Raw genomic sequence first — 16417 nt, 5'->3', positions numbered from 1 at the left:
TAGTGCCAGTTCGCACCTGCTGAGTTGTGAGAAACTTGTCTGGGGGAAGAATCCAAATGGCAAGTGTGGTGAAACAGGTGCCAAGGTCATGATTATCATGTTGCAGTGAACATTCACAGCCACAGGATATTGTATGTTGCCAGAATCTACCTTCTGCCTACTAAAGTGTAACAGCTGATTTCAACTATATCTGAAGTCACAAATACAAAACTGTCAAACATGAGTAAAAATAACCTTAGGAAATACTGTGGAAATAATAACCATGTAATACTGTCCTTTGTACTGAAATCTAGTGCTGACATTGGTAGGAATGAATAAGATTATCTGGCTCTTTTGTAATTTGCAAAAACATTCAAGAACAATGAGTGATGCAATGTAATTTATCAAACATTACTGCATTCCTATTTCAATGTAATACTAGTCCAAATGTATTTCTATTAAATGTTCTTGAACCTTTTCATATGCTGAAAGCTGCAGAAACATGTTAATACAGTAGAGCATCGATTATCCGAACGACCGCTTAACCGAACTGTGTACTCGCTCGCACCTGTCAGTTTCCCACCCTACCGTCCATCATCCCCCTCACTTCCAAACCAAGTTTCCCACAATAGTCACCGCCCTGGGCCACCGCTGGCGGGACATTGCTTCTAATGGAGCCTTCACAAGGCGCTGCTGACCAGCCAAGCCGCCAGTCGCTGTGTTTCAACAATCAGCACACTTCTGTCGGGTTGGCACTGGCAGTAGAAGTAGCGGCAGTATCAAAGCTGTTCACAGCAACAGCTGCGCCAACTTAGAGTTGAGGCGTGCTGCTCCACGCAGTTTGAAGGATTGCGCGCCCCCAAGAAGAGCTTCTCACAGTGCAAACAGTCACCTTCTGTTCTCTGTAACGACCACTTGTGTGCTGCTGTGTGAAGAAGTGAACTTGACAATACAAAATGCTTAAACGTAAACGTGTTGTCCTTTCTATGAGGGACAAGTACGAGATTATGAAAAGATTAGAAGAAGGTGAATCTGCAACCACTTTATCCAATGAGTACAAGGTGGGGAAGTCAACAATTACGGATATAAAAAAACAAAAGACGAGCATAGCAAATTTTATAGCTATGCTTAATTCTACTGATGGATCAACAAGCCGTAAAACTATGAAAATCGCCACTAACACAGATCTAGATGATGCTGTTTACAAGTGGTTTACACGAAAGAGATTGGAAGGAGAACCTATCTCAGGTCCCTTTCTGTGTGAGAAGGCAATGCAGTTCAACGAAAAACTTGGAGGGCCTTCGAACTTTAAAGTGAGCACGGGCTGGTTAAAACGCTTCAAGTCAAGACATGGCATTCGTGATCTTCCAATACAGGGAGAAAAACTGTCGGCTGATTCTTCAGCAGCTGATTCTTTCAAAGTCAAACTAAGGGACGTATTAAGGGAAGAAGATTATGTACTCGAAAACGTTTACAATACTGACGAAACTTCTTTTTGGCAAATAAACATGTACAGTTCGATTATCCGAACAAACGAGTTTCCCGAACACCCATGTCCCCCAATTACTTCAGATAATCGACGCTCTAGTGTATGTTAAAAATGTACAATTTGTGGTCAGACTATTATTAGGAAATGTAAACAAATCTAACTTTCTGATAACCATGCCAGAGGCATAAGTTCTGCCTATAATACAAAATTATGTATCTAATTTGATCCCTCAGTATATGCTGGGAACTCTTTATTCACTAGTTTGGCTGTGAGCAAAGAAATAATTGAATTATTGTTTAATTGAACATTTTTTATTTCACTACGAAAACAAAAATTACTGTGACCTTTGTATTTAAAAACATGTAACTGTAAATTAGAAGCATTTTACCGTCCAAATTGTCAACTCAATGTAAAATATTTGATTGTAACTCACTTAAAAGTTTGTTTATAACAATTAGCCCATTATACTGTTTACTATAAATACTGGCAGAATACTGTAGCCAGCAGGTCAGTCTTACAAAAGATTTTGAGAGGAATCTATGTTTGTCATCTGTCCAAATAATGTGATAATAAACAGTATTATTTAAAACAGTGCAATTGTAAACTTGATTATTATACATTTCACATGTAAAGTCTATATTGGAAGAATTCCAGATTATCTACGAGGATCAGCTGTTGCAGCAAAAAAGAAAAGAAGAAGATAAATGGTTGTACTTCGTTGAATTTTCGGCCCCATCTAACTGTTCACAATATTGGCTGTTGTCACAAACAGTGACAAATTCTTTCACATTTCAGCATATTTTGAAATGGTGTAACATTACAAACTAGTAGAGGAGCTGAGATTCGAAATAAGTCAGGCTACATTGCTGATACTAATTTCAAGTTTCAGGTGCACCCAGGATGCTCACAGAAAGACAAGGAATGAGAAACTGGTGACAACATGTGTGTGGAAGCCACCAACAGCTGACTATGCACAACCTTGTTGCCACAGTTGACCCATAACCTGATCTGCATGCCATGGTTTCCACACATTGTAAAACAAAGTATTTGGAAACATTTTTTGAATGTCAGCAATAGTGCTAACATAATCAAGTAAGTCGAGCGGAAAAAAAATGTGAATAGGAAATTATTTTATTTATCTATTTTTAATGACACAAAACTATCACATGTGACAAAGTAAATAGTGAAAACCGAAACTGGGAGGGAGGAGAAGATAACCCAGAAGATGTAGTTAATTTAACTGTTAATCAATCAGAAAGCTGGGATACAAGGGGTGATGCAAGTAATGTTTTCTCTCTTTTCCATGCATTCACCACTAACGGGGAAGGACTCAAGACACCCGAAGTAGTAGATGAAGACATTTGCCTGCTTTACTTCTTCGTTTGCTGTCCTCGGTGTCAACGTATTGCGTTGCTATACTGACTGAAAAATGGGGGGTGGAAGTCAAACACGGACTACTTTAAATGATGTAGCCGACAGGTGCACATTTGCGTTTCACAGTTGTTTACTTTCACTGTTCACAATCCCCCATATACACATTTAATATGGCCAGTGCACTATTGTTTGATTTTTGGTAAGCCTCACAAATAGTTCGCAGGTGAACATCCACATACTACTATAGTTTACTACTGAACATCTACGAGCAGTAAAAACCTAACCATACAGTTCTTGAAGAATAAGAAGGTATGTAAGGAACAGACACTGTCATTGTTTTAACACACAGCCTAATTGTGTTACATTTATTTCACATGGCATCCCGCCGCCATGCGCTGTTGCCATTTTTCGGGGTGCACTCAGCCTCGTGATGCCAATTGAGGAGCTACTCGACCGAATAGTAGCGGCTTCGGTCAAGAATACCATCATAACGACCGGGAGAGCAATGTTGAAATACTAAAGAGCACTTATTGTATGCTCTTTGCTATATGTAATTTTTTCACAACAGTTCCATTCTGCACTCCAGGCAGACAAGATGCTTAGGTCATGATCATATGTTACGAAAAGGATGAAATTTTTGGAAGTAGAAAATGTTAGCAAAATTTGAATGTTGTGAAGAAAAAAAAAAAAAAACTGAAGATAATTGAAAGAGAACACCTGAATAATTTGTTTTATGACAGCTCATTATCAAGTCAAATTTCAATTTATTTATTTATCAACATATACTAAATAATGAACTTATCTCTTGCTGCAAGGAATCCTTCCCTAAACAAATGACGTATAAAGAAACGCTACTGGGAAAAAAACCCAGCAACAACAACAACAACCTGAGATAAGGAGAAAGCTTTTTCACCACCTTGATACAAAGATCTGTCAATTTTTTCTAAGTGCTTCCCACATTCACGGTATCTTTCATCTGCAAACATTCACAATATTATTATCTGACAATGTAGATTGGTTTACCAATTAGCATCAAATAACTGAAGTGGGCCAGGTTAGAAGTCATTAAATTATCTATTGGTGCTTTTAACTCTTCACATAATAGCAAAATACTTGTAGTAGGAAAGTAATTTCATCACACAAGTGTCAGATAACAATATTACAATTTTTGCAAAAGGAAGAAATTAGGCAAGTTTAGAATTTACAATAGCATATCCAATCAAGCACTGAGTGAAATAATAGCTAAAAAATTAAAATATACTGCTCTGAATATGTACTTCACGAAGTAAACTACATCATCAATTGTGTAATACGTACACTGTGACAGGTAACAAGTAATTGTTTTACACTTTTACACATGTTTAGAACTCCTTATATTTCGATAATTTCTAGAGCTGGTCTATGAGGTGTCTTTGACTGAAATCTACCAACAACCCATTACAGACCTTTAAAATTATAAGTAGCTGCCTTCTTAACCCGATCACTGTATTTACTGCTCTTAAGTTTCCACAAATGTGTATTTCAAGAAATGTAAGCAATGAACTCATTCTTACAAGCCATTTTAGAAGAGAAAGACTAGACAAAACAAAAGGCAGACTCAAAGTCATTATGCGTGCCACATTTGCAATGATCTCTGCCAACACACTACAATTTGTCTGTGCAGATGTGATTTATGCTCGATTTATGCTCACAGAGTTGAGCAAATTTGATAACATCTCCAATTATAACTCAGATGTTTGGTTCACATATAATGGATGCGTCTCCATGATGTGCACAGACTTTTGACCAATCAAATTGTTACATTTGGACTAGTCTTACACACATTCCAAAACTATCTTCTTCACTCAGCAGTTAAAACAAATGCATAAGAAGGAATACATATAATATTTATAATGCTAACTGAAAGCTTGAACTGTCTTACAGGAAGAGTATACGTACATGAACAGTCATGTACTCTATGCACTCATCCAGACGATTTAAAATATCTACAAAAGCATCACTCGCTACTGACAATGTCGGTGATGCCAGTCGGCTGGAAAGGCTGTCAACAGATGTGAAATACTGCAACCTTTTGTTCACTTCTTCATAAAGTCCATTCAATGTCACCTAAATGGAGAACAAAAAGCCATTAAACACACATTCTAGAAACACTGTCAGAAAAAAATGAAATGGAAATAATGAAGTAGTTCTCTCAAATTCACAGGACTTCATAGCTTCTAAAATATCTAACACATTACACCACAGATAAAGTAAATGGAAGTGATCTGCAACCTTTGGCCCCGTTACTGGCAACATTTGTAACATTGAGTGCATCCTGTTCTGTAATTTTAAACCAATTAAGATTTTTTAATGACCTTAAATGCCATACTTAATGTCAATATATAAGAGACTTAACAAATGAAAGTACTATTTCATGACATTGACTTAAAAGCCAGTTCTCTTGAAGATGATAACGCACCTGGTCAGCCAAAAGTTGCTCACTCACTTGATGAAGTGAATTTGTTCTCGATGAAACAGACTGGTATTGGCCAGTAAGATGAGTTAGGTCTCCAAGTGCAGCTTCTATCTGGAATGAAATTTAAGCACCGATAAGGCTTCAGCTCACACTTAAACGATCTTAAGCAAATGTTTGTAACCACTGCTTCTTGTTCAATGTTAAATGAGCATTCCGTGTATAAACATCTAAATTTACACCAGCTGCAACAATTAATGTATAGAGATAATTTATTATTACTGCCCTGCAATGTAAGCAGAAAGTAAATACACTGGCTTTCATACAGTAAGTCACTGCCTTGCATTACATACACCGATTTTGGAAACTCATTATATGTAAAAATCAAGGCCTCTCAGAACATGATAGCTGTCTCTAAAGTCAGTTTCATGAAACACATCAAGCTTCTAATAGTCAGTATCATTATAGGTAGTTTTAAAATGACACTCCAAGAAAGAATCTCCTGGGTGGAGAACAGTTTATATATTGCTAATGTAGCTGTTGCTATCATTAATTGAAGGGGGGGGGGGGGGGGGGGGAAGTGAATTACTGGACCAATGTGTACTCCCTGCTGCCTCTCCCAGCTAGCCATCAGCCACCCTCCCCCAGCCCTCTACTCTGCTCCCTGCCACCTTTCTCCCCTCACCCACACAACCTGGCTGACACTCCGCCACAATGCAGTAAGTCAACATGATGCAGCCGTGCGTGTACTTTACAACTCGGAAAAGCATATAGTCCGAGAGCCAGTGAAGTTCTCTGTCTCGTTTACGTGGCTTTTGGTAACTGAACATCTCTACTACTCAGTTACTCCTAAAATTATTGTGTTGGTGCAGAAGTTCTCAGCGTTTTTCCATAAGGTTAACAAACACAACAGATAAGCAAAACAAAAGTCTCTGTCATCAATAATGTATTCTCCTTCATTATTCGCATCAGTCTACCAACGCTGGGCTAACTTTTTGATTCTGCGACTGTAGAAATTGTGTGATTTTGGGGTGAAAAACTAGTTGAGCCATCTTTGGAGCACATTTTCATCTGTAAAGGAAGTTCCTTTAAGGTTGTTCGTTAGAGGAAAAAGTGAAAATCTGAGGGCACGAGATCAGGTGAATAAGGTGGGTGCAGAATGACTTCCCAACTCAACTGCTGTATAGCGTTTTTTGTCAGTCTAGCAGAATGCAGGCAGGCATTATCATGGAATAGCATCACCTCATGCAGTCTTCCTGGTTGTTTTTCTCAGACTGCATTTGCAAGACATCTCAGTTGTCGACAATTGATAATGAGGCAAGCAGAGATGCACATATGGGCACCTGCAGATTTTTGCGATTTTGACTTGGAGCAAGTGGTAGCCACACACCAGATTTTTTAACCTTTCCCACTGCATGCAAATATCACACGACGGTGGAATGTTCCGAGTTCATCACATTTGCCAGTTACTGAGTACACTGACGTGGATCATTACGATCAATGCATTGAAATGATCTTCTCCAAACCCCAAATATCTTCCTGAATGTAGAGTGTCACTAAAGTCAAAACACTCCTCCTTAAAACAATTTTCTTGACATACTCTGTCCATGGCATTATCCTCATATAAGGTACAAATGTTTCTTGCTGTCTCTGCTGCTGTCATCCCTCTAATGAATTCTAACAAAAGAATATGTTGGAAATGTTCCAATTTCTCCACTTGGCACTCCATTCCTAGTGTCCACAGCTCTACTCACTATCTCCAAAAGAAAAAAATGACAATATGTAAACTCAAATACTAAAAATAAATTACAAATAAAAAATGACAATCGAAAAGTAACCTGTAGCAACTGAATACAAGATGCAAAACAAAATCGCTACAAACTTATACGCCAATTTAATACTTACATTCCACCAGTAGTTTCCGTACCATGTTTAATCTAGAAGCAATTCACAATTTAATAATGTACGTGGTTTAGAAGAAACTCTTTTGGTTGTTCGTGTATGTTACAGAAGTTTCCTGCAGTAGCAGTTTCTGACGATGTATAGTTTAACTTGCTGCACATTCCTCAATGCTCTTCACAATGGAACATGATGTGTGAATGAATGAACATGTATTTTTCTTACTTGCAACACACTTTCAAGGATGCCAGGAGGAAATGCAGAATAACAACAGATGACCATCAAATGAAAGTGTTAACAGTTCTCATGACTGTAAGCCCCTCTGCCCAACAACTGCAGGATATCCTGTCAGAAGCCATTTCAATGGAAAAATTAAAAAGTATAATGGCTACCATAATTATAAATGTCAATTAAAATTAAATGTGAAAAACAATTCAACTTAGATTTTGGCAGCATTACTATGGGAATTTTGTACAACTGAAATGAATTTTTAGTGTCTGGTGGAGAAACTGATGTGTGTCAGTATCAGCCACATAACTTTCAATACAAATGCAAACCATGCTGAGAGAGAATCAAATGTTCCAACAAAAACAGTTTCTTCAGACTTATTTTTGAATCATGCTTTACAAATTACATCAAACTCTAATAATGTATCACTTTATATTCAACAATGTAAGGAGAAATATAGGTTGCTACTCGCACACACAAATGCAAGTGCATACACGCCGCCCCCCCCCCCCCCCCCCCACACACACACATATTCATCTACATCTACATCTACATTTATACTCCGCAAGCCACCCAACGGTGTGTGGCGGAGGGCACTTTACGTGCCACTGTCATTACCTCCCTTTTCTGTTCCAGTCGCGTATGGTTCGCGGGAAGAACGACTGTCTGAAAGCCTCCGTGCGCGCTCGAATCTCTCTAATTTTACATTCGTGATCTCCTCGGGAGGTATAAGTAGAAGGAAGCAATATATTCGATACCTCATCCAGAAACGCACCCTCTCAAAACCTTGCGAGCAAGCTACACCACGATGCAGAGCGCCTCTCTTGCAGAGTCTGCCACTTGAGTTTGCTAAACATCTCCGTAACGCTATCACGGTTACCAAATAACCCTGTGACGAAACGCGCCGCTCTTCTTTGGATATTCTCTATCTCCTCTGTCAACCCGACCTGGTACGGATCCCACACTGATGAGCAATACTGAAGTATAGGTCGAACAAGTGTTTTGTAAGCCACCTCCTTTGTTGATGGACTACATTTTCTAAGGACTCTCCCAATGAATCTCAACCTGGCACCCGCCTTACCAACAATTAATTTTATATGATCATTCCACTTCAAATCGTTCCGTACGCATACTCCCAGATATTTTACAGAAGTAACTGCTACCAGTGTTTTTTCTGCTATCATATAATCATACAATAAAAGATCCTTCTTTCTATGTATTCGCAATACATTACATTTGTCTATGTTAAGGGTCAGTTGCCACTCCCTGCACCAAGTGCCTATCCGCTGCAGATCTTCCTGCATTTCACTACAATTTTCTAATGCTGCAACTTCTCTGTATGCTACAGCATCATCCACGAAAAGCCGCATGGAACTTCCAACACTACCTACTAGTGTCATTTATATATATTGTGAAAAGAAATGGTCCCATAACACTCCCCTGTGGCACACCAGAGGTTACTTTAACGTCTCTCCATTGATAACATGCTCTTCAATCCAGCCACACAGCTGGTCTGATATTCCGTAGGCTCTTACTTTGTTTATCAGGCGACAGTGCGGAACTGTATCGAACGCCTTCCGGAAGTCAAGGAAAATAGCATCTACCTGGGAGCCTGTATCTAATACTTTCTGGGTCTCATGAACAAATAAAGCGAGTTGGGTCTCACACGATCGCTGTTTCTGGAATCCATGTTGATTCCTACAGAGTAGGTTCGGGGTTTCCAGAAATGACATGATACGCGAGCAAAAAACATGTTCTAAAATTCTACAACAGATCGACGTCAGAGATATACGTCTATAGTTTTGCGCATCTGCTCGACGACCCTTCTTGAAGACTGGGACTACCTGTGCTCTTTTCCAATCATTTGGAACCTTCCGTTCCTCTAGAGACTTGCGGTACACGGCTGTTAGAAGGGGGGCAAGTTCTTTCGCGTACTCTGTGTAGAATCGAATTGGTATCCCGTCAGGTCCAGCATGATCACCATCTCCGGCAGGTCAGAACAGTGGCTTGAATAAATGCAAACTCTGAAGAGAAGTATGACAATATAAAAGCAATAAATGATTAAAGTTGCAGAGAAATGAACAGAAGTAGGCTTATCAGCACCTGCTACTTTACGATCAGAAATGTCAGTGCTGTGCCTACCTCAGTATATTATGAACTATCAAGTGAAATGCAAATTGGATACAACTGCTAATATGCCCTGTTTCTGCAAAGAGACCAACATCATCAGTATGTGAGCTAGTCTGAGCAAGACAAAATGATTGGTCTCCAAGAAACCTGTTTGTCATACCAAGACATGGCAGATCATACAGGGTGTAGTGCAACAACAGAGATGTACATAAGGAACCAATGGATAGAAGATAGTAATACAAAGCAATGAGGACCAAGCAACATGGCTATTACACCAGACATGGTTGTAATTAACCATTCAGGTTCCTCATCAGTCTGGGCTTGTAAATGAGGCACAACAGGTATGTATCTGCTGCCGTGTCAAAGGTTCAGCGCTATCTGCTCCATGTTGGACTGGTAGCATTCATATCACTGAGTCTTCAATGGGTGTACGATCTCTGAAACTCGCATGCTAAATGGCAAGATGGGTCACATTTAAATCTGAACTATAATGTTGGTTAAACGCAATTTCGATGCCAACATCTTCAGAGCAATTCAAAACATGGCTACAACATCAAGGAAGTTTCGTTGAAAGTATTCCTTCTCCTTTATGCAACTCTACACAATTCTGTTTCAGCAGGAAAAGGAAGGAAGGTTAGGTCTCAATGTCTAATCAACAATGAGATTATAGATCAGGCTAAGCTCGGATTGGAACACACACATGCACAAGCGCGCACACGCATGCATGCACGCTCACAGTCTCCGGGTGCCAAGGCCAGACAGCGAGGAGGCTGGAGCGGGAGCCGGGAATTGATAGGGGTGGGGGACGGTAAAAATGCTGCTTGTAGGAGCAAGCAGGAATGAGGTGGGGAGACAGTAGGGCAGCTAGGAGCAGTCGGGAGGTTAGATGGAGAGCAGGTGGGGGACACTGAGGGGAGGGTGGGAACAACTGCAGCAGAAAAGGAGAGACGTAAAAAAGGCTGTGGCTGTGTTGGTGGAATAGGGGGCTGTGTGGAGGTGGAATGGGAAATGGGAAGGGATGGATGGGTGAAGGACGACTAGCAAAAGTTGAGGTCAAGAGAACTACGGGAACATAGGATATATCATAGGGAGGGTTACCACCAATGCAGTTCAGAAAAGCTGGTGCTGGTGGGAAGTATCCAGATGGCACAGGCTGTGAAACAGCCACTGAAATAAAGAATGTTGTATTCAGCAGTGCACTCAGCAACTGGGTGGTCTGGTTTTTTGACCACAATTTTGTAGGTGGCCATTCATGCGGACAAATAGCTTGTTGGTTGTCATACCCACATAGAATGCAGCTTAGCTTGTAGATCACATGACTGGTTTTACAAGTAGGCCTGCCTTTGATGGGACAGGTGGTGCTTGTGACCAGACTGGAGTAGGCAGTGGTGGGAGGATATATGGGACAGGTCTTGCATCTAGGTCTATTACAGCGATATGAGCCATGAGGCAAGGGGTTGGGGGCAGGGTTGTGTAGGGATGGACAAAGATATTACATAGGTTCGGTAGGCATTGGAATACCACTGCAGGAGGAGTGGTAAGGATAGTGGGTAGAGCATTCCTCATTTCGTTCAGGGCACAACGAGAGGTAGTTGAAACCATGGCAGAGAATGTGATTAAGTTGCTCTAGTCCTGGGTGGTGCTGAGTCACAATGGAAATGCTCCTCTGTGGTCATACTGTGGGAGGTACTAGGTGACTGGAGAGATAATGCATGGGAGATCTGTCTTTGAACAAGGTGGGGAGGGTAATTACAGTCTGTGAAGGTCTCAGTGAGACCCTTGGTGTATTTTGAGAGGGACTGCTCATCACTACAGATGTGACTGCTGCGGATGGCTAGGCTGTAAGGAAGGCTCCTCTTGGTACGGAATGGGTGGCAGTTGTCAAAGTGGAGGTATTGCTGGTGGTTGGTAGGTTTGATATGGACGGAGGTACTAATTTAGGCATCTTTGAGGTGGAGGTCAACATTGAGGAAGGTAGCTTGTTGGGTTAAGGCAGGTGAAGTGAATGGGAAAGAAGACGTCGAGATTCTGGAGGAATGTGGATAGGGGGTCCTCTCCCTCGATCCAGATCATGAAGTTGTCATCAATGAATCTGAACCACATGAGGGGTTTGGGGTTCTGGGTGATCAGAAAGGATTCCTCTGGACAGGCTGCACATGCCATAACCATAACCTGTTTGTTCTTTTTTTAAGTGATGCCTTCAAAGGAAAAGTTATTGTGGGTGAGAATATAGTAGTAGTAGTAGTAGTAGTAGTAGTAGTTGTTGTTGTTGTTGTTGTTGTTGTTGATGATGATATGATGACGACGATTGAAGTGTGGGGCATTCAACTGTGTGGTCATCAGCACCCGTACAAAGGCCCAATTTTAACACAGTCCAATTTCTTTTGCACAGTCCAGTCCAGCCACGGTCATGAATGATGATGATGATGATGACAACACAAACACCCAGTCTCCAGGCAAAATCCCTAACCCAGCCGGGAATTGAGCGCGGGACCCTGTGATCCAGAGGCAGCAACACTAGCCACTAGACCATGAGCTGCGGACATAGTTGCTCATGGTGACTAGGAAGGAGATTGTATGTTTGGAGTCCATCAGGAGTTGGGAACGACAGTGATCAACAGCGACAAGGCCATGGGCATTATGGAGGTGGCATCAATAATGACGAGCAGGGCAGCATGTGGAAAAGGAACAGGAACTGTGGAGAGTCGGTGGAGTAAATGGTTGGTGTCTTTTATATAGGAGGTAGGTTGCTGGTAATAGGCTAAAGATGTTGGCCTACAAGAGCAGAGATCTCTCAGTGGCTGCACAGTAGCCAGCCACAAAGGGGCATCCTGCATGGTTGGGTTTATGCATTTCAGGTAGCGTGTAGAAGGTAAAAGTACAGGGAGTGGTAGGTGTAAGGAGTGAGATCGACTCTGGAGAGAAGTTCTGCGATGGGCCAAAGGCAGAACTTGACTGAATGGTGTCAATTCGATTTACTAGACAAATTGCTATGGAGCGCAATGTTGAGACTGGAGGCATGTCCAACTCTTCCTTCTGTTGTCTACAGTCTATGACAACAATGTCCAACCATAATTTACCATACAGAAGACATGTCAAGTTTCAGACAGTTACAAGTAAAACACACTTACACAAAAGCTTTCAGCCACAACCTTCATTGAAAAAGTAAGACAAACACCCACCATTTATTCATACAAGCATGCACACTTCACACAAACACGACCACCAACTCCGGCAGATCGGGCCAAAGTGTCTTAATTGACCCTGTATGCAACTTAATGTGTCATCTTTATAGTAAGTAGCGGTCTATCTTTTTCAACATTATTGATATTCCTATATGGAGTTTCCATTGTTTGATTTAACTGCAATTTTGTCTAGCACAGCAAAGTGCCACAGCTTGTGCTACTGCAAACACAAGAAATTGACAGCAGAGGTTGATTTTGTGACAAGGTGGAACTCATCATTATATATGAAAAATCCATGAAAGACCGAACAATGGAAAATCCAGGACAGAATGTAGCAATACCAGAGAAGGAAAGTTGCAACTCACCATATAGCGGAGATGCTGAGTCACGATAGGCACAATAAAAAGATTCACACAATTATAGCTTTCGGCCATTAATGCCTTTGTCAGCAGTACACACATATACACACACGTGTGTGTGTGTGTGTGTGTGTGTGTGTGTGTGTGTGTGTGTGTGTGTACTGCTGACAAAGGCCTTAACGGCTGGAAGCTATAATTGTGTGAATCTTTTTGCTGTGCCTATCGCGACTCAGTATCTCCACTATATGGTGAGTAGCAACTTTCCTTCTCTGATATTGTTAAAATCCATGAAAGAGATTGCTTTGAATGATACTGTTTGCACTCATCAGTTTTTAAAACGAATAAGAACAAAGTTCAAACAGAAGAATGCACCAAATACATGCAGTTGACTTATCACCAAATAACAGATGATCATGTCACTCTACTGCCTACTAAAATCTCCAACATAAAAGCTAGAATGCAAAGAATGCATAATGTTTTAACAGCTTTAATCACAGTCTTCTCCTTATCAACTAAAATAGAGTGCAGGTTACCACATCACTTTGTCTCTTCTCTTGTCAGAATTCAGAACACACTCCATTAAAATTGCCAGCAACAAAACAAATGGAGTCTTTCCTCTGGAGTACATCATCACACACAACAGGACTGTCCCCCATACAGAGACGTGAGAGTGCAATCTCATTCCAGTTCTGTGACCAAGAGCAATGCCACAGCTGGATCACTGCTTTCACTATCTGCAACTTATTGCCCTTCTCTAGCAACTCTTCCACACATTTTTGCTTGATCCTCATGCTCAACAGTAAGACAAAAGCTCACAAGGGAATAGACTATCTCCGATTCTCTGAATCAGCCAGGCCTCCTCAGATACAACTTCAGCTAGCTCATTTTCTCTTTGTGTGCCCTGGTAGCAGAAAAAAGTGGCCCAAACCTTATCCCAATGCTGTTGAAACACAATGAGGTACTCCTGTATTTTCTGAACAATTTTCTCTGCTGGACACATTTGCTAGAGGGTCTGAAGAATGTAAAAAGAATTAGTGCTGATGAGAAACTTCATCCCTCTGTTACACTTCGGCTGCTCCAGTATTGCAAACACACATGAACTGTACAACACGATGTGCAGATCCTCAAGATATAAGCAGGAAAACCACTGATCTAAAGTAGCTTCCCTGTTCAGTACAAATGATAACAGCACAGTGCTTTTTAACGTAAGTAACTCAACAGAGTCCCTTAAAAATTAAGTACTGCTTGTGACTGTTAAGGTCACATTATCTCCTGCATCCACACTGAAAGTGACTAAGGAGCTATCTGTTTTCTAAGATCCAGGCAAAGCAGTTGACTATCCGTTCCACCATCTTTTCCATACAGCTAGTTTTTCTACGCATCAGGAAAATATACTAACTTAAAATATTAAATTAAGTCAAAAATATATTAAATTAAAACATTCAAAGATGAATTCCTAGGCATTTTCACAGAGATACGATAACATGCTGTTGAGACCACATGATGTTGTTGTTGTTGCTGAATCATGCTTCCACATAAAGAAGGGATTGCTGCAAACTTCTCTGTTAGTGGAAGTTAAGCCTGGAGCCCTCCTTGCAGCACTCTCTCAGTAGCAAAGGAAAGCTGGATAATGACTGGCTGCGATTAGGGCAGAATGCCACCTTGTAACACAAGCAAAAGGAAAGCTCCATGGAGCCCCAGTTTATAGAATAGGTAGATACTTGTAGGAAAATATATCAACAGGTAATTCCAAATGATAACATAATGAGAATGATGGGCAATAACTCAAAACCTCTGTGTAATTTTGTAAAAATGTTGATGATATCAATATTGGTAACAAATACCTGCCAAATTACATATATGACTACTTTATAAAAGCATTCAAAACACTTAGCTTGAATTGCACTAATCAGGATAAACTTAGGTTTTCCACACCAGCATACAGCATGAGGTTAGTTCCAACTAATGAGCTTGAAGTAGTAATGGTGATTAAAAGTCTCAAATGCAAAGTTCGTGAAGTACCATTGCCACTTATAACCCATGATGCTTTGCAAATTGCAGAGCCCTTAGTCTACATTGTTAATTTATCATTCATTGAGGGTATGTTCAGTGAAAGATTAAAAATATTGAAAGTGATACCTTTATTCAAGTGTGGAAATAGGCATAAAGTTGAAAATCATGACACATTTCGCTCTTCTTGGCATTCTCTCAAGTAATTGAAAGATTAATGAAACAACCAACCATGAAGTACTTAATACGATCACATCCTACTCCACAATAATCACCATTACTTTCAACCAGGTAGAATTACAGAAACAATGATAAATGAATACACCGACAAAATGGTTAGTAATTTGGATAATAAAAATTATCTTGCAAACTCTGTACAAGAGCTTCAGTGTAGTTTGGAAGGTAGGAGACGAGGTACTGGCAGAAGAAGTAAAGCTGTGAGGGCGGGTTGTGAGGCATGCTTTGGTAGCTCAGTTGCTAGAGCACTTGCCCATGAAGGCAAAGGCCCAGAGCTTGAGTCGCGGTACAGCACACAGTTTCACTCTGGCAGGAAGTTTCAACAACAACAGTGTTGTTAGAGTTACTTTTAGAGCTTTGTAAAGCTTTCAATACAGATAGTCATGAAATCCTTCCAGGTAAGTAGGATGCAAAAGAGATAAAAGAAAAAAACAAATGGGATCAATCATATATGCAACGAAGATTACAGGTTGTGGAACTCACATCATCTCATACAAATCACAAAATCAGATAAGTACCTGACACTAGGAAAGTTGAAACAGATGTAGCCCACAGTAGTGTATTAGGCCCACTTCTGTTCCTTATTATAAGTAAGTGAAATACACACCACAGAAATGCTGCCAAGATCATGTGTGCACATGACACTAGCATAGTAGTGAGTGATGTTACAGAACAACTGATACAGTCCACAACAACTGATACAGTCCTTAAGGCCTTGCACAGTTCAATCCCAACAGGCTAACCCTAAATGTGAAGAAAACCGATTATTTGCGATGACAGGTCAAAATCAAAACCTCTATCTAGTACTGGGCAGAAATGAGTCAGAAAAGGAACAATGTATAAAACTTTTAGGAATGTATGTCTGCACCTGTTTCCTTGTAGTTACTTTTGTTGCTTGTTTCTGCACTGTCGTGACAAATGGCATAGCGGACGGAAGCTGCTGTGCTCTGTATAAATGTCTGGTTTTCAATGAAGCATATTTTGTGAGACGTTTCTCTTTAATTTTTAATTCTTTCAAGTACACAGGACAATCTTAACTCCAGACAGGGGGACTTTGGCAACAATTAATATAACA

At 40.4% G+C, this 16417-nt stretch overlaps 1 protein-coding gene across 2 annotated transcripts in view; it reads right to left on the bottom strand.

Annotated features, from left to right (window-relative positions):
- LOC126243539 (conserved oligomeric Golgi complex subunit 3) overlaps positions 1–16417 on the bottom strand; it is a 128046-nt gene that overhangs the window by 101474 nt on the left and 10155 nt on the right. For both annotated transcript variants that reach the window (XM_049948171.1, XM_049948172.1), the window contains exons 4-5: positions 5301–5408; positions 4781–4948 (exon numbers count right to left, since the gene is read on the bottom strand). In XM_049948171.1, the coding sequence (XP_049804128.1) occupies positions 4781–4948; positions 5301–5408 (276 nt within the window). The remainder of the gene's footprint in view (positions 1–4780; positions 4949–5300; positions 5409–16417) is intronic.

Source organism: Schistocerca nitens, chromosome 1 (assembly GCF_023898315.1).
Source record: "Schistocerca nitens isolate TAMUIC-IGC-003100 chromosome 1, iqSchNite1.1, whole genome shotgun sequence".
Classification (NCBI taxonomy): domain Eukaryota; kingdom Metazoa; phylum Arthropoda; class Insecta; order Orthoptera; family Acrididae; genus Schistocerca; species Schistocerca nitens.
This window is presented reverse-complemented; position numbering and strand designations above follow the sequence as displayed.